General features: G+C 38.5%; 1 protein-coding gene across 2 annotated transcripts in view; it reads right to left on the reverse strand.

The window, feature by feature from the left end:
• Window positions 1-3510: 3510 nt before the first annotated feature.
• The window catches only part of tbc1d32 (TBC1 domain family, member 32), a 247339-nt gene continuing 230699 nt past the window's right edge, over window positions 3511-20150 (reverse strand). For both annotated transcript variants that reach the window (XM_072555916.1, XM_072555917.1), the window contains 2 exons: window positions 4779-4905; window positions 3511-3935 (listed from right to left, as the gene is read on the reverse strand). In XM_072555916.1, coding sequence (XP_072412017.1) covers window positions 4795-4905 — 111 coding nt within the window. In that variant the 3' untranslated portion in view covers window positions 3511-3935; window positions 4779-4794. The remainder of the gene's footprint in view (window positions 3936-4778; window positions 4906-20150) is intronic.

A 20150-nucleotide genomic window follows, 5' to 3' on the forward strand; every position in this document is an offset into this window, starting at 1 on the left:
CGATGATTTCCCTGTTATTAATTCCCCAGATGCATCCTCCAAAGGTCCCACACATACTTCAGCTACTTTTTTTTGTAAAATATGTAGAGCTCTTATTTGTTTTTATATTTCTTACCAATTTACTTTCATAATCTTTATTAGCTTTTTAGTTGTCCACGGCAGTTTCTAAAAAAAAAATCCCCATCCTCTTGCCTATCACTTTCCGTTGCTGCTTTTGTATGCTTTAGTCTTTGATTGGAAACTGTGCTTAACTGTTTTTATTAACTACAAGTTAATACTGTCCTTAGAGAATTTCTTTGTAACCGGAATACATTTCTACTCAGCAATAAGAAATACTCACTAAATGTCTGCCACTGCTTATCGGCCAACTTTCACCTCAGTCTGTTTTCCCAGCCAATTTGACCCAATTCTTTCTTCATAACTCTGTTATTACCCTTACATATGTTGAGGACACTGATTTAAGACTCTAGTTTCTCTCCCTCAAACTGAATTTCAAATTCTACTATGTTGTGATTGCTATCCTCAGAGGATGGTTAACTGTAAGATCTCCTATTAATACTCGCTCATTACACATTACAAGATCTAAATTAGCCTGTTACCAAATAAGCTCTGCAACATACTGTTCTAAGAAGCAATCCCGGGTGTACACTAGAAATTCATCACCCATATCACCCTTGTCAAATTGACTTTGTGGCTGGCCAGCATTTATTGCCTGTACTTGGCTGCTCTTGAGAAGGCAATAGTTAGCTGCCTTCTTGAACTGCTGCAGTCCGCTTGCTGTGGGTTGACCCACACTGCCATTAAGGAGGGAATTCCAGGATTTTGACCCAGTAACAGTGAAGGAACGGCAATATCAGGATGATGAGTAGCTTGGAGGGAAACCTGAAGATGGTGGCGTTCCCATAAATGTACTGCCCTTGTCCTTCTAGATGGAAGTGATTGTGGATTTGGACGGTGCTGTCTGATAATCTTTGGTGAATTTCTATAGTACATCTATTTAGTATACACTGCTGCTACTGAGCATCGCTGGTAGGGGGAGTGAATAATTGTGGATGTGGTGCCAATCAAACGGACTTCTTTGATCTGGATGGTGCCAAGCTTCTGGAGTGAAGTGGGGAGTATTTCATCATACACCTGACTTGTGCCTTGTAGATGATGGACAGAGTTTGAGGAGTCAGGAGGCAAGTCACTCATCGCAATATTTCTAGCTTCTGACCTGCTCTTGTAGGCACTGCATTTATGTGGTGGGTTCAGTTGAGTTTCTGGTCAATGGTAAACCCCAGGATGTTGATAGTGGAAATTCAGTAATATTTACACTATTGAATCCCAAGGGATGGTGGTTAGATTGTCTCTTTTCGTGATGATGATAGCTTGGCAATTGTGGTACTAATGTTACTTGCTACTTATCAGCCCAAACCTACATATTATCCGGATCTTGTTGCATTTGAACAGGGACTGCTTCAGTATCTGAGGAGTCATGAATACTGCTGAACATTGTGCAATCATCTGCAAACATCCTCACTTCTGACCTTGTGATGGAGGAAAGCCACTGATGAAGCAGCTGTAGATGGTTGGACCGAGGCCACTAGCCTGAGGAACTCCTGCAGAGACGTCCTACAGCTAAGATAACTGACCCCCAACAATCATGACCATCTTCCTATGTGTCTGTTATGACTCCAACCTACGGAAAGTTTTGCTCCCAATACTCACTGATTCCAGTTTTACGAGAGCTCTTGATGCCACAGTTGGTCAAATGCAGCCTTGATGTCAATGGCTGTCACTCTCATCTCACCTCTGGAATTCAGCTCCTTCGTCCATGTTTGGACCAGGCCTGTAATGAGGTCTGGAGCTGAGTGGCTCCGGAGGAACCCAAAATGGGCATCACTGAGCAGGTGCTGTTTAATAGCACTGTTGATCACACTTTCCATCATTTGACTGATGATCAAGAGTAGATTGATGGGGCAGCAACTGGCTGGGTTGGATTTGTCCTTTTCGTTCTTTCATGGGGTAGATGTTAATAGAAGATTAATTGGTTGGCTGACAGATAGAAAGAAAGGAAGAAAGTAGAGCTTCCACAAATGAGTCTTTTTCAGATAGACATGATGTGATGAGTAGGTCACATATTTGGGCAATTTTCCACATTGCCCGGTAAATGCCAGTGTTGTATCTGTGCTGGAACAGCTTGTCCAGTAACGTGTGTCCAGTTAATACGCAGAGTAAAATCATTCAAGACAATTTTAGTGCCCTCATTACATGTCTTCATTATTTCTTGATTTATACTTTGCTCTACAGTTAAGTAACTGTTTGGGAATCTGTAGATGACACTTGCCATGACTTCTTTTGCTTGCTATTTCAAAATTCCTCCCAAATTGATTCTGCATCATGACCTAATTCACCCAAATCAACACTCACCATCATAATGATACCTCCCTTTATTAACAAATTTTTGCCTATGCTTTTGGAACAGCAAATATCTTTGAATATTATGTTGCCAGCTCTTGTCACCCCATAACCAAGTCTCTGTAATAGCTCTCAAGTCATTCTCATTTATTTCACATGTAAGTGAACTATTTTACACTTTCTCATAAAATACTCCATCTGCCCATTCACTCACTCAACCTATCTATACCAGTCTCCTTATTTGCTCTTAACAACATATCTTCCTGCCTATCTTTACAACACATGGAAATTTGGTTACCATGTCTTTGCTATCCTAACTTAAATCATTTATTGATAAATTGAGATCCCCATTCAGGACTTACTCATCACATCATACCTGTCAGAAAAGACTCACATGCAATTTTGATTGCAATGCAGGAAGCTGGAGTGAAAAAAAAAACACAAGCACCATTCTTAAAATAAAATATTAGAGCGAAGGTTTTCACCAAGGCTTGTTTAGCAGTGAACAGAACAGAATAGATTAGGTCTTGCTTGTCTAAATTCCACTGGCAATTTTTTATCAATATTTCAGCTTCAAATTGCTATTATTTTTGAGTCATTTCTTTTCCAGAAGAGTTTCTCCAAATCTGCATGAAAATAGAATTTTTAGAAATTGTTTGGTTTATGTCTTTGCAAAATTAAAAGGATGTTCTTGACAGTTTTTTCTACAATGTAACTAAATGGATTCAAGTTAAGAATGTCAAAAATACTGGTCATCAGTACTGGCACAATTTACTGCTCAATTATTTGAAAAGTACAGAGCTTTGCGAACTAATCAAGTATAGAGCATTTTTGATCAAACTACATATATTATTAAGATAAGCAAATAAACTTATTTATAGAGCAATAATATAGAATAAATTCCCTACTTTTAATACTGTGAAATAGAGATTATTGGAGAATATACTTCAGCATCCTGAATTCCATTGAATTGAAAGCAACTCATGTAAGAGAAACCTCGTGACATCTGAGCTCCAAACACCCTTCACGCCAAGCTCTAAGAAAATTAGTTCTTTAGATATATGCCTCCAATGATTTTAATGTTACATAACCAAAGTCCAGTGTGGAATGCACTTTGACAAAGTTCTTTATTGAAACCAAGCATTGCAGTTATGGATCAAAGTGTAGACTTTGCATTACAATGCATATTGAAGTGTGAAAATTACGAGCAAACAATGCTCCAGTTGACCGCATGGGCAGGAATATATCAAAATCTATGCAAAGCAGTTTTGCATTAACAGCCTAAGAAATATAACACAGTAAAATTAACAAGCAACATAGTTAATTTGTGAATTGAGAAAAAATAGTAACAATTCAAAATCAATTAAGCACTAATCACATAAAAGTACAAGCATTTGCACTGGTGTTCCTAATGCCCATCACTGCTGCAGTAGAAATTATAGAAAATTGGTTGAATAATATATTTCTGCCTTTTGCATGTGCTTGAAATAGTCAACCGTACAGCAACTCGGCATCGCTGTGGTCACATCTGAATTCTGCAAAGAGTAGGAACAAATGAGAACACCATTAATTTCCCTTAGATTTAGGTAAGAGACAGCTATTATAATATCAGAAATTCTTTATAAGCAAGTCAGCAATACACAAATTTTGCAAAATATTCAACTGTGGTATAAATTTACAGGTAATGTACACTTATATTTGAACTTTACTTTTGCTTATTGTAACGGATTTAAAACCAAAAGAGTCCCAATGTAGTCCCAGAACAGAAACATAGCTCAATTACACTTTTAATTCGACAAACTAGAAACCTGTAACTTTTCCAAACTATTTACCAATAACTAGATTCATTGAGATCATACGACCTGCAGTCTCTTGTACATAAGCTAATTAACAAATGCTTCAATTTAGAGATTCTGGAATTGTAAGTTCATTGGATTTCTCCAACCATTCTTTCATAATTTCATCGGAGGTTCATGGAAACCCTGGAGATAATTACACGGTACCATAATATTACCTGTGGAAATTGATCCTCACTGTGTTGAACATATTTTCTCCCACAGTAACATGACATAATAACTACAGGGAAAATTAAGTTGGTCAGCCTAATGCAAAGGAAAGAATTCACATAACATTCCTAAAAATATATTTTATTTAATATGCTACAAATGATTGTGAGAGCATATGGTTGTTCACAAATTGGTATTGTTTAACATGCTTTTCTTTCTCACTATACCACCTAAATGACAAGTCATATTTACTGCAAATGTGATTAACTTAATTGCGCAGGTCTGTAATACAACTATTTTATATTACTCAAATTTTCAGAAAATTTGTGTATAAAAAGTAAAGATTGTGATTTTACTAGATACTGTATAAACCTTTAAGTTGTATTCACTATGATTTAATATTTTCCATCTCTGTCAGTATAGTCGCTCTGTAGGAATGTTCCAGATTTTCCATAAAGTCTAGGTAGCTGCTAACTTGAAATCCATGGATTGCTTCCTCCTGGAAAATTCAAAATGAAAGAAATGGAAAATTGGGACAGATAAAACAGATACAGATAATCAGAATAAAAGCACCACTTCCACAATTGTAAATGTTTTTGAAAATAACTTCAAATACATTATTTTACTTATCACCATTGCACTTTATTGTACAGGTTCTATTCTAACATAATTTTATTTTAAATATTCTTATGTATTTGTAGTTTATAGAATTTATAGTCAATTAAAGGATACCATAAATAAATCCAAATGCGATAATTTAAGATATAGCAATGATCTTTTTTCTAGGGTAGGGAATTATGCAATCACATGTAGGCCAGACCAGGTAAGGACATGTGCGCACCAGATGGGCTTTTCCTGACAATTGACAATGGCTTCATGGTCATCGTTAGTCTCCTAATTTCAGAGATGTATTGAATTCAGAGTCCACCAGTTAACATGGCAGGATTTAAAGCTAGGTCCCCAGAATATTACCAGGTTCTCTGGTAATATTACAGTTAAGTGATAAGACCACTAGGCCATCACCTCCCCTTGTTTTTATCCACACAGGAAGCAATACTTTCAGACCTTTTGTTCAGAGTCAAGGCTAAGGCTCCACCATAATATTTTTATTGGAAGACAATATCTGACCAAGCTGCAGTCACATCCTCGAATTCTTAACTACTAACTGATTTTAAAGTTATACTTAGGAGGTGGGATCATCTCTAGGAACAGTGGTCAGGCACTCTTTCTCTCCCTGATGTCCCACAAGAATCTGTGGCTGGAATTTCAGCTTAACAACTTTGAGTCAAAGGTCCTTAAGCTGAAATGATTCAGAGCTGATGTAGAGGTTTGGGATTGCAATGCTCTCCAATCTCCTAGGTGCTGCAGGTAATATCTGTTGTGAACTGACATCATCTGTCATATTGTCAAAGGACAGTCCTTATCACAAATATTTCTAGCTTCAGCCTCTTCTATGCATTTGAATGTTGTAGTATTAGATTTCTTTAAATAATGAACATATAAACCTTTTTTTATTTTATTCATTCATGGGATGTGGGTGTCATTGGCCAGGCCAGCACTTATCACCTATACCTAATTATATTAAGTCTCAACCACACTGCAATAAACTTGGAGTCACATGTAGACCAGACCAGGTAAGAATGGCAGTTTCCTTCCCTAAAGGGCATTAGTGAACCAGATGGGATTTTCCTGACAATTAACAATGGTTTCATGGACATCATTAGACTCCTGATTCCACATTTTTATTGAATTCAAATTTCACCATCTGCTATGGCAGGATTTGAACCCAGGTCACTAAATATCACCAGGGTTTCTGGATTAATAATCCAGCAGTAATACCTACCCTAGAGGGACCGGCCATTTAATCCTTCGAGCCTGCTCCAACATTTAATAAAACTGTAGCTGACCTGTTTCTGGCCTTAGCTCCACCTTTCTGTTTACCCTGATAACTTTGAATCCCTTGTTAGTTAAGAATCTATCCACCACTATCTTAAAAAATATTACACAACTCAGCTCATATTACGCTCTGAAGCAGAGTTTCAAAGATTCTCAATATCCAGACAAAATTTCTCATCTCATTCAACAGGTGATCCCTTATTTTTAAGCAGTCTCCTAGTTCTAGTTTCTCCCACAGGAATTCCTTCCCTCTTTAGCAGGATCTTGTGTTTTAGAAGAAAAATTACCTCTCGTTCTTCTAAACTCCACTGGATACAGGCCCAATCTATTAAGCCTTTCATCATTAGTTGAACTCCCTTCTCAAGAATCAGTTAAGTGAATATTCTCTGAACTGTTTCAAATGCATCTGGTTATTTTCTTAAATAAAGATATCAAACAACTATTTGTAGTTTTTATGGGGGGCTTTAACTTCCCCAATATTGACTGGGAATACTATATTTCAAGTAGTTTAGATGGGTCAGTTTTTATTCAATGTGTGCAGGAGGTTTTTCTGACATAGCAGGAGGTTTTTCTGACACAGGCCAACAAGGGGCGATGCCATATTGAATTTTGTACTGAGGAATGAACCCGGCCAGATGCTAGATTTTGAGGTAGGTGAGCACTTTGGCGATAGTGACCATAATTTGGTTATGTTTACAATAGCAATGGGCAGAGATAGGTACAGGCTACAGGGAATGAGGTATAACTGGGGGAAAGGCAATTAATGATGCGTTGAGGCAAGATTTAGGATGCCTAGGATGGAGAAGGAAGCTCTTGAAATGTGGAGCTTAGTCAAGGAACAGCTACTGCAGGTCCTTGATAAGTATATACCTACCAGGCAGGGAGGTAGTTGTCAAGAGAGGGAGCCATGGTTTGCTAAAGAAGTTGAAACTCTTGTCAAAAGGAAGAGGAAGACTTATGTGAGGATGAGGCATGAGGGCTCAGTTAGAGGGCTTGAGAGCTATAAGTTAGTCAGAAAGATCTAAAGAGAGGGGCAAGAAGAGCCAGGAGGGGACATGAGAAGTTGTTGGCGGATAGGATTAAGGAAAACCCTAAGGCCTTAAATAGGTATATCAGGAATAAAAGAATGACTAGAGTAAGATTGGGACCAAAGATAGTAGTGGAAAGTTGTGTGTGGAATCTGAGGACATAGGGGAAGCACTTAATGAATACTTTTTATCAGTATTCACACTGGAAAAGGGCAATGTTAGTGATAATACAGAAATACAAGATTGGATGGGATTGAGGTTAACAAAGAGGAGGTTTTAACAATTTTGGAAGATCTGAAAATAGATAAGACCCCAGGGTTGGATGGGATTTTTCCTCAGATTCTCTGGGAAGCCAGGGAAGAGACTGCCGAGCCTTTGGCTTCAATCTTTGCATCATCACCTCACGACTCTTGAAGGGACTTGCAGAGGGACTTAGATATGATGCGGAGCTGGGCTGAGGAGTGGCAGATGGAGTTCAACCCTGCCAAGTGTGAGGTTGTCCATTTTGGAAGAACAAATAAGAATGCGGAATACAGGGTTAATGGTAGGGTTCTTGGTCAGGTGGAGGAACAGAGGGATCTTGGGGTCTATGTACATAGATCTTTGAAGGTTGCCACTCAGGTGGATAGAATTTGTAAGAAGGCCTATGGAGTATTATCGTTCATTAGCAGAGGGATTGAATTCAAGAGTCGTGAGGTGATGTTGCAGCTGTACAGGACTTTGGTTAGGCCACATTTGGAGTACTGTGTGCAGTTCTGGTCGCCTCACTTTAGGAAAGATGTGGAAGCTTTGGAGAGGGTGCAGAGAAGATTTACCAGGATGTTGCCTGGAATGGAGAGTAGGTCGTACGAGGATAGGTTGAGAGTTCTCGGCCTTTTCTCGTTGGAACGGCGAAGGATGAGGGGTGACTTGATAGAGGTTTATAAGATGATCAGAGGAATAGATAGAGTAGACAGTCAGAAACTTTTTCCCCGGGTACAACAGAGTGTTACAAGGGGACATAAATTTAAGGTGAAGGGTGGAAGGTATAGGGGAGATGTCAGGGGTGGGTTCTTCACCCAGAGAGTGGTGGGGGCATGGAATGCGCTGCCCGAGGGAGTGGTAGAGTCAGATTCATTGGCGACCTTTAAGCAGCATTTGGATAGGTACATGGATGGGTGCTTAATCTAGGATAGAAGTTCGGCACAACATCGTGGGCCAAAGGGCCTGTTCTGTGCTGTATTGTTCTATCATTGTCGACAGGTGTAGTGCAAGACGACTGGAAGATTGCAAATGTTGTTTCCTTGTTTAAGGAGGGGAGTCAAGACAACCCCTGGTAATTATAGGCCAGTGAGCCTTACTTCTGTTGTGGGTAAGGTGTTGAAAAAGTTTTTAAGAGATAGGATCTATTGTCATCTCGTGAGGAATAATTTGATTAGGGATAGGTCATGCCTCACTAACCTTATTGAGTTCTTTGAAAAGGTGACAAAAAAGGTAGATGAAGGTAAGGCGGTTGATGTGGTGTATATGGACTTCAGTAAGGAGTTTGATAAGGTTGAACAAAATAAGGAGTTTCAGGATTGAAGGTGATTTAGTGGTTTGGCTCAGAAATTGGTTAGCTGAAAGAAGACAGAGGGTGGTGGTTGATGGGAAATGTTTATCCTGGGACTCAGTTACCAGTGGTGTGTGCAAAGATCTGTTTTGGGGCCACTGCTGTTTGTCATTTTTATAAATGATCTGGATGTGGGTGTATAAGGATGGGTTAGTAAATTTGCAGATGGCACTAAAGTAGGCAGAGTTGCGGATAGTGCCAAAGGATGTTGTGGGTTACAGAAGGACATAGATAAGATGCAGAGCTGGGCTGAGAAGTGGTAAATGAAGCTTAATGCAGAAAAGTGAGAGGTAGCTCACTTCGGAATGCAGAGTACTAGACTAATGGATGAACAGAGAGATCTCTGTGTCCAGATGCATAAATCCCTGAAAGTTACCACCTGGGTTGATAGGGTTGTTAAGAAGGCATACAGTGTGTTAGCTTTTATTGGTAGGGGGATTGAGTTTTGGACCCACGAGGGCATGCTTCAGCTGTACAAAACTCTGGTGCAGCTGCACTTGGAGTATTGCATGCAGTTCTGGTCAATGCATTATAGGAAGGATGTGGAACCTTTGGAAAGGGTTCAGAGGAGATTTACTAGGATGTTGCCTAGTATGGAAACTTCTTATGAGGAAAGGCTGAGGGAACTGAGGCTGTTTTCATTGGAGAGATGAAGGTTGACAGGTGAATTAATCGAGCTATATAAGATAATCAGAAAGTTAGATAGGGTGGACAGTGAGAGCTTTTTTCCTCAGATGGTGAAGATAACATGAGTTGACATAGCTTTAAATTAAGGGGTGATTGATTTAGGACAGATATCAGGTGTAGTTTCTTCATTCAGAGTAGTAGGGGCATGGAACGACCTGCCTGCAACAGTAGAAGACTCGCCGACATTAAGGGCATTTAGATGGGCCGACATTAAGGGCATTTAGATGGGCATTGGACATACATATGGTTAATAATGAATGGTGTAGGTTAGGTGGGCATCAGATGAATTTCGCAGGTTGATGCAACATTGAGGGCCAAAGGGCCTGTACTGTGCTGTAATGTTCTATATTCAAACTGGGTTGAGTACTTGGTCTAGATGGTCTTGTCACTCCCCTATACAACTGCAACAAAACATTCTTACATTTATACATCATTCCCAGTGATAAATGACCACTTTTCATTTGCTTTAAAAATGGAGAGGAAACTTAACATTCACCACTACGTTAAATGACTTCTTTCATATTTTCTTACATTTCAAATATTCACCAATATCTAAATACTTTATTAAACCATATTGGTCAATCCTCAACTATTAAGTTATTGAGATAATTTGAAGATTTTGATTAATAATAGTTTTTGTTTTAAATATAGTTATGCCATTAGGCAGAAACTGTACAAATTATTTACTGCTTCAGTTCAACTTAGGGACTGTAAACATAAACCAGCTGTGCTTCACTCATACTGATTAAAAAATCAAAATAAATGTTGACAATTTAAAATAATGATGGAAAAAGGTAGACCAGATCTAAAAGTTAAGTTCTAAATTGGAGAAAGGCCAATTTTGATGGTATTAGGCAAGAACTTTCAAAAGCTGATTGGGGGGCAGATGTTCACAGGTAAAGGAACGGCTGGAAAATGGTAAGCCATCAGAACTGAGATAACGAGAATCCAGAGAAAGCATATTCCTGTATGGGTGAAAGGAAAAGCTGATAGGTACAGGGAATGCTGGATGACTAAAGAAATTGAGAGTTTGGTTAAGAAAAAGAAGGAAGCATATGTAAGGTATATCGAGTGAATCCTTAGAAGAGTAGAAAGGAAGTAGGAGTATACTTAAGAGGGAAATCAGGAGGGCACAAAGGGGACATGAGATAGCCTTGACAAATAGAATTAAGGAGAATCCAAAGAGTTTTTACAAATACATTAAGGACAAAAGGGTAACTCTGGAGAGAATAGGGCCCCTCAAAGATCAGCAAGGCGGCCTTTGTGTGGAGCCGGAGAAAATGGGGGAGATACTAAATGAGTATTTTGCATCAGTATTTACTGTGGAAAATGATATGGAAGATATAGACTGTAGGGAAATAGATGGTGAGCTCTTGCAAAATGTCCAGATAACAGAGGAGGAAGTGCTGGATGTCTTGAAATGGGTAACGGTGGATAAATCCCCAGGACCTGATCAGGTGTACCCGAGAACTCGGTGAGAACCTAGAGAAGTGATTGCTGGGCCTTGTGCTGAGATATTTGTATCATCGATATTCACAGTTGAGGTGCCGGAAGACTGGAGGTTGGCAAACGTGGTGCCACTGTTTAAGAAGGGTGGTAAGGACAAGCCAGGGAACTATAGACCAGTAAGCCTAACGTTGGTGGTGGGCAAGTTGTTGGAGGGAATCCTGAGGGACAGGATGTACATGTATTTGGAAAGGCAAAGACTGATTAGGGATAGTCAACATGGCTTTGTGTGTGGGAAATCATGTCTCACAAACTTGATTGGGTTTTTTGAGAAAGTAACAAAAAGATTGATGAGGGCAGAGCAGTAGATGTGATCTATATGGACTTCAGTAAGGCATTCGACAAGGTTCCCCATGGGAAGCTGATTAGTAAGGTTAGATCTCATGGAATACAGGGAGAACTAGCCACTTGGATACAGAACTGGCTCAAAGGTAGAATACAGAGGGTGGTGGTGGAAGGTTGTTTTTCAGACTGGAGGCCTGTCACCAGTGGAGTGCCACAAGGATCGGTGCTGGGTCCTCTACCTTTTGCCATTTATATAAATGATTTGGATGCGAGCATAAGAGGTACAGTTAGTAAGTTTGCAGATGACACCAAAATTGGAGGTGTAGTGGACAGCTGAGAGGGTTACCTCAGATTACAACAGGATTTGCACCAGATGGGCCAATGAGCTAAGAAGTGGCAGATAGAGTTTAATTCAGATAAATGCAAGGTACTGCATTTTGGGAAAGCAAACCTTAGCAGGACTTATACACTTAATGGTAAGGTCCTAGGGAGTGTTGCTGAACAAAGAGACCTTGAAGTGCAGGTTCATAGCTCCTTGAAAGTGGTGTCACAGGTGGATAGGTTAGTGAAGATGGCGTTTGGTATGCTTTCCTTTATTGGTCAGAGTATTAAGTACAGGAGTTGGGAGATCATGTTGCGGCTGTACAGGACATCGGTTTGGCCACTGTTGGAATATTGCGTGCAATTCTGGTCTCCTTCCTATCGGAAAGATTTTATGAAACTTGAAAGAGTTCAGAAAAGATTTACAAGGATGTTGCCAGGGTTGGAAGATTTGAGCTATAGGGAGAGGCTGAACAGGCTGGGACTGTTTTCCCTGGAGCGTCAGAGGCTGAGGGGTGACCTTGTAGAGGTTTACAAAATCATGAGGGGCACGGATAGGATAAATAGACAAAGTCTTTTCCCTGGGGTCGGGGAGTCCAGAACTAGAGGACATAGGTTTAGGGTGAAAGGGGAAAGATATAAAAGAGACCTAAGGGGCAACTTTTTCACACAGAGCGCGGTATGTGTATGGAATGAGCTGCCAGTGGAAGTGGTGGAGGCTGGTACAATTGCAACATTTAAGAGGCATTTGGATGGTATATGAATAGAAAGGGTTTGGAGGGATATGGGCCGGGTGCTGGCAGGTGGGACTAGATTGGGTTGGGATATCTGGTTGGCATGGATGGATTGGACCGAAGGGTCTGTTTCCATGCTGCATATCTCTATGACTCTCAATAAAGAAATCTATTCTCACTCCATAGTTCATTGTAAATTAAGTTATAGAAAAGGAGTAATGTCTCACCAATTGGTATACTTATAAAGAAGGCAGGATGTGAATTTTAGATGCATAACCAGAAAGTAAAGTAGAAAAGTAAGAAGTTAATAGTAATCTATTCCGTTGAATAAATGTAACATCATTGGTGTGCTATTACTAGAATTATAGCAATAGTTTAGAGATGTATGAAGTTAAGGTTCAAAAAATCTCATACATTAATATTTCACACACATGAAATACAATGAACCATTCAACATGACTTAGAGGAAGGAAGTGAATGTATTGTAGTTGAATTCACAGATGACATAAAAAAAAGGTGGAAAGGCAAACTGCTTGGAGAATACAAACAATTTCTACAGACATATCACTGGTTAATTGGGCAAGAAGTTGGAAAATCATGTATAATGTGGATAAATGTAAAGCTGTTCATTTTGGAAGTGAGAACAAAAGAAGTTTACTTGTTAAATGGAGCTGCAGAAAGCTGCAATACAAAGTGACTTTGGCTACTTGTGCATGAAATACAGAAAGCTAGCATACAGTTGCAGCAGGTAATCAGGAAGGTTAATGAAATGTTGGTCCTTATTTCAAGGTGGTTGGAGTATAAGAAGAGGAAGTCGTCTGGAACTGTAGTAAGTGCTGTTAAGATTACATTCAGAGAACCGAACAGTTTTGGTTACCCTGTTTAAGGAAAGACATTCTTTCATTACAGACAGTTCACTCCTTATATGGAGGGATTTTCTTATGAGTAAACACTAAACAGGTTGAGACTTACTGACTGGACTTTAGAAGAATGAGAGGAGATTGTATTGAAACGTAGGATTCTTAAAGGGCTTGACAGGATGGTCCCCGCCATGGGACAGTCTAGGACCAGATGGCATAATGTCAGAGTAAAGAGGCACCAATTTAAGGCTGAGATGAGGAGGAATTTCTTCTCTCAGAGGGTTTTGTGTCTTTAGAATTCCCTCCCACAGAGAGCTGGAAGGCAAAGTTCTTGTATATTTTTAAGGCTAAGATAGATAAATTCACTTTAGTAGGGGAATCGAGGGAATGGAGGAAAGTGGATATGAGTTATGTCATAACAGCCATGATCCATCTGAATGGTGGAACAGTGTCAAGGGGTTGAATGGCCTACTCGTGTCCCTACTTCTTGATGTCTCATTACTGGAGATAGGATTAAAGTTACTCAGATTAGTTGCATTCATATTTAATCGTTTGCTCTCTTTATTTCAGAAAAGACAGACAAGATTTAAATTAAGAGTTAAAGCAACGAGAACCAACCAGGTTTAATCTCTATATTATGAATAAATTAAAACATCACCATAGTCCAACCAGATCATAGTGCTGCCCTCTCATTAGAGACCGATGACTGATGGCGGTTTAACCTGAAGGCCACCACGCCACATACTGTAAATCAGTTAGGTTAATTGGCTGGATGGTTGGTCTGCAATGCAGAATAATGCCAACAGTATGGGTTCAATTCCTGTACTAGCTGAGGTTACAATGAAGGATTCTCCTTCTCAATTTTTTGCCCATACCTGAGGTGTGGTGAACCTCAGGTTAAACCACCACTAGTCATTTTTCTTTAATGAGACAGTAGCCCTATGGTCTGTTAGGACTGTGACAACTTTACCATTTTTTTTATTATGCATACAATAGAATGGATAATTTTATGGATTAAATTTCAGCATTTCTCAAAATTATACAATGCTTTAATATAAACTGTAGACATCTATGTCAAATACATTTTTATGAAATATAACATGGATAACAATATATTAAGTAACTAAAAATAAAATTATAATACCAGTTAACTAACTTCAATCACATAGCACTGATTATTATCTGCCAAAATCAATAAAATACAGGGTTAACTTGCTGGAATAGTAGTTTGCTTCACCATAGACTGCAGTAACAGCAAATTCCTAAAACAAAACATCCCTGAATGTAAGGCAAATAATGAAATATATTTACTTTCTAGCTCATATGCTTGGTTGTAGCTCTTCAATTGCCATTAGTGCCACAAAAGCTCTGTAATCTGACCTATACCTCATCTTTTACCATTGCAACTCCATTTTCTGATTAAAAACTACTGTGCTGCTGAATAATAATGCACTTACTCATCAGAGCATGAATGGATGCTTATGCATTTTTCCATCTATCTTATCTTCAGATTGGTAAACACTCGCCATTTGCTTGGAAGCACACAATAGGGACAATTTTCTAAAAACAAAATACTAAGATTTCATGTTTCAGCTGAACAAGTTCTGGATGTAATAAAACATTATCATGTTTTAGTGATGTCTTCCCAAAGGTACTTACTTTTCTTTGAAAGAATGAAAAGAAATTTTGTTTTATACATACTGTGATCTGATAAAATGGTACAACAGGCAAGAACTTGCTGTCAGGTAAATAGTGAGGTGCTTGGCACCATTAACACGCAAATGGAACAATTTGAAGCAATGCACAATTGTATGTTTAAACCCTAAATGCTTACATTCTTATTCAAAATTGCTGACTGTGCTACACCATTTTGCTGTTAGTTTTGAACAAAATGGCTACCTACTCTCTACTCATGTTATGAATGTGTCTTCAAGAGAATTGAAAAGCTAACAAGGACTGAAAGTGCAGAGTGTCCTGAACAAAGTAAGAATGTAACACTCAGTCAAAACAAATAGCATATGGGTTGCCATGAAACAAAAAACAAATTCAAATTCGGGCAGTTTAAGTTATGCCCCAAGATGCTAGAATCCAATCAAATTTAAATGTAGTATTTTGATAATATTAAAACCAATGAAATAATCCAATGTTGTGGGGTATAAAACCAGACATTTTGAATAGCTAGAGGGAGAACTACCAAAAGACCATCAAATGTAGGCTGCTAGCTCAAGAGCTCTCTCAGAGGTACCTGTCTGTAGAAAGAGTTTGCATAGCAGAACATCGAAGCCAACCTGGGGAGATTCTACAGGAAAATCTACAAAGGAGATTTAGCAAAGCTGACTGGTTTTGAAATGTCTTTTTTTGTAAATCTTAACTGGGGTTTTTAATTGGACCAGTATTACAGAGAGGGAGGTAAAAGATGAGGTTTAAGAGAAAGGAGTTGTAAATAATTGTTGGTTTTAATATTGCCTTTTGGATTTAAAAAATAAAACTGTTATTTTTATTTTAATTAGTGACCTCTGGGATGGCTCTCTGCCTCTCAAATTTAACAGATTATGGCTTGAGGTGAGTTTCTATGTGTGTTGGGGTTAAATTAACAGAGGGGTTTACCCAGTGTTGTAACACTCAAATGCAATGAATGGCAGGATGCTGATGTAGTTTACTGGTAAAAATGAATTAAACGCACCACACTACAGAACATACAAACATATGAAATAGGAGCAGATGTAAGGCCTTTCCAATCATTGAGCCTGCTCCACCATTCAATAATATCATGGCTGATCTTGCATTTCAAATTCCACATTCCTATCCACCCCCGATGACTCCCTTACCAAACAAGAATCTACCTACCAATGGCACAAAAAGTATTCAATGACGCTGCCTTCAAAGGCACAAAATTCAGAAGTTGCACAGCCCAAAAAATAAACCAAGTTCATCTCATCTCTCCTAAAACAGCAGACCCTAATATTTAAACAGTGCTGATGAATTCTGGATTCATCCACAAGATGAAATATCCTTTCCATATCACCTTGTCAAAATCTTTCAGGATCTTATACACTTCCTTTACTCTTCTAAACTCTAGTGTAACAAGCCCAGTTTATCAAAACTTTCTTCATAAGACAACCTCCAGGTAACAATCTGGCAAGCTCCCTTTAAACTGTCTCCAACCCATTCATACCCTTCCTTATATAAGGAGACTGAAACTGCACACAGTATTTGTGATGTGGTCAGACCAATGACCTATAAAAGTGAAGCATAACACTCTTACTTTTATGTTGAGTTTTCTTATAATAAACAAGAGCATTCCATTAGCCATCTTAATTATTCACTATTCTTGCATATAAACTTTTTTTGCCTCACACACTGGAAAGCTTAGAGCTCTCTGCATCTTGGAATTCTGTATTCATTCTCCATTTATGTAACATTGCTTTTTTATTCTTCCTGCCAAAGTGAACCACTTTACATTTTCCTCCATTACATTCCAACTACCAGATTTTTCCCTTGGTTACTCATTCTACTCATATCAATTTGCAATCTTATGACTTCTTCACAACATTTTTGTACCTATTGTTAGCTTTTATATCTAAAGAACTGGAGTATAAAGATGCAAACATTATGCTGCAGCTAAACAAAGCACATGTTAGACACCACTTGGAGTGCTGAGAGTGGATCTGGGCACCACACCTTAGGAAAGATATATTGAGCTTGGAATGAATACAATTTAGGCTTATAGGTATTATATCTGAACTTCAGGGTTTAAAAATTTTGAGGAGAGATTATACAAATTAGGTCTGCTTTCCCTAGAATTTAGAAAATTAAGGAATGATCTGATTGAAGTCTTCAAGATATTAACAGGAAAAGACAGGGTTGATAAAGATAAACTATTTCCACTGGTTAGGGATTCCAAACCTCAGGGGCATAGTCGAAGAATTAGGGACAGGCCATTCAGGAGAGATGTTAGCAAGCACTTCTACATACAAAGGCTGGTAGATATTTGGAACTCTCTTACACAAATGGCTGTGGATGCAGCCTCAGTTATAAATTTTTAATTTGAGATCGATATCCCTGAATGCATAGCATCAATGTATGTGCCAAATCCTATTACTTTTGTGGGTTCTTGCACCAGCAATAATTGAGTAAAGTGATAAAGGGAGTGCGTATCCTGGAATTTTATCTGCTATTTTTAAACAACATCTGATCTAACGCAAAAGCATAAGAACCTGGGTTCTGGCCCTAAACTCCTAAAAGAGACTAAACCAACTAGGATTATATTCCTTGGAACTAAAAAGATTAAGGGTGATTTAATGAGTGTTCAAGATACCACGTAAAATGGATTAGATGGAGATTAATTGTTTATACTAGTTGAGGTGCCTAGGCAAGGAAGCACCTTCTAAAAATTAAAGTTAGACAATAGGAAGTGCTTCTTCAAATAAAGTGTATTGGAATATGCAAATGAAAATTGATGCTTAATTGAGAGTTAATTGAAAACAGAGATTGATAAATTTTTGTTACCAGAGAGTAAGAAGAGATATGGAGCAAAGGGCAGATATCTATGAAACTAGGTGACAGATTAGTCAGGATCCCACAGACTTTCAGAATAAGAGTGAAAATGCATAGTCCAGTTCCAAAATTCCCAAGATTCTCCTGAACTTTGAAGATAATAATGGACTTTCTGGCTTGGATTTTTGTCTTTGAGAATGGTTGATTGATTGGTGAATTAACTACTGAGACAACCACAGTAGCAAGTGTCCTGTTAAACCTATTTTGTGACGTGGGATAGGTTGGTGAGATAAATTCTAGCCTGCAACCCCTAAAACAGATTTTTTTTAGAAGGCATTCTTTAAAATTGTCTCCCTTAGCAGGCAGTGGAAGCTACTGAAACTATTCATGACTATATTAGAAAGGAAACATCTTGTCTTGACCCTGGTGATAGCCCGATTCAATCAATACTCATTCACCCTGCCTCCTATTTTCAAACTAATTACTGACCCATGTAATAAGGCCATCTTGGTTTTGCTAATAATCTTTATATGACAGCAATCTGCAAAAATAGAGTTGCCAGAGTGGGTAGAATTCCATTTAAATATGTCCTGCAGCTGCATTATAGGGTAATATTTGATTATGGGAAGGGTATTTAAGCTTACAAGGGTTCCTGCTGTTTTCTTTATTAAACCATTGACTGTCAGTGCCACTGACAAGACAAGGATTTGTTGCTCATCCCTAATTGCCCTACAGAAGGGGTAAGAGAGACACCTCCTTAAATTGTTGTAGTTCAACATTTAGTACACTCACAAAAGAAGGAAATTCCAAGTTTCTGACACAATGACAATCCAAACAGCGATACAGCCCCATGTCAGGATGGCATTAAGTTTGGAATGCTCCAGTGCTGATATTTCCCTGCAACCACTGCCTTTGTCCTTCTAAGAGGATTAGGAAGATGGTGTCAAAGGAAACTTGATGGTTTGCTGTAGTGCGGCAAATTTTATATGGAGCACACTGTCGATATTGTTTGAGAATGACAGAGGGATTCATTGTTTGCAGTGAGGCAATAGTCAACAAACATCCCCAATTCTGACCTGATAACGAAAGGAAGACATTGCTGAAGAGCTGAAGATGGCTAGGTCTAAGATATGACCAAAGGACTCTTAAAGTTATGTTCTAGGACTGAAATTGTTGGGAATACATTTATGATCAAAGTGAAAATTGGTTCAGATTGGTGAGGAGAATTCTTAGGTCGAAAAGGATTTTTAGCATGTGGGTTCCTGGAAATTGAGGTCAACATTTTAATGTGCGCTATGGTCTACCTGTTGCTTACAGTAAGTAAAATGATTCTACAGAAAAAGACAAGCAAAGCACTCAGGGAGATAATGGCAGATAATTGCTGAAAAATCTGGCTTTGGAAAAGACTACAGAAGCCTCTGTGCTGATGGTTGCCTAGCAACGATTTCTGGTCTTGATTTTGGTTTTCACAGATCTAGGTGGTTCGTAAGAAAGGAAACTTCAGAAGCTACAAGTCCCTCTCCTCATCGTAAAACTTGTTGGAAATCTGATAATGATTTAATATATCAGCATTTCTGACGATATATTAACCCTCAAAAGCTGAACTATGGCTACTTCCCAAAAGCACAGATCCAGCTTGATCTTCCATTGCTGTTTGTGATTCAATTTCATTGACAAAGAACCCGCTGAAACATTGAATAAGGATGCTTAAATTTTTATTTTGCTTTATACAAACCCAATGTAGATGTAGTTTGTGGTTGAAAATGGAAAGCCAGTTTAAATTCTGTTGTTGCTAGGCGTTGCTGTTTTATTTCTTCCCGAAGAGTTCCAGTGAAAGAACAGCTTAATAATAACCAGCTAAAAAAGGATTCTTATTAAGTGACTCAGGTTGTCTTTTTGTATGAAGACACTTTTAATTAGCCAATGTAGTGTTACTTAACACCTTTATGCATATTGCAACAGAATGCCTGAATTGAGAGCTTCAGGGAGTCATGCACGAAAGAGGAAGAGGCAAATAAAACAAAGAATTGTAGTTGCTGGAAATCTACAACAAAAACAGAAAATGCTGTATAAACTCAGCAGGTTTGGCAGTATCTGTGCAGAGAAAACAGAGTAAATGGGAAAAAAAGCAGCTGTTGTGTGTTCTTTCCCTTGTTATTTCTTACTTCCACCATTATAGGTTTGAGGTCTTCCAATCCAAGATCATTTCTTGCTATTGTGCTCATTTTATCTTGTACTAACAGAATTACATAATCACTCTTTCCTTTCTGCCTGCCATTTATCCTTGGATATTCAGTTCCCAGTGTTTAAAGATCGAAACCATGTCTTCATAATGATCA

This window comes from Chiloscyllium punctatum, chromosome 3, assembly GCF_047496795.1.
Source record: "Chiloscyllium punctatum isolate Juve2018m chromosome 3, sChiPun1.3, whole genome shotgun sequence".
In the NCBI taxonomy this organism is placed as follows: Eukaryota; Metazoa; Chordata; class Chondrichthyes; order Orectolobiformes; family Hemiscylliidae; genus Chiloscyllium; species Chiloscyllium punctatum.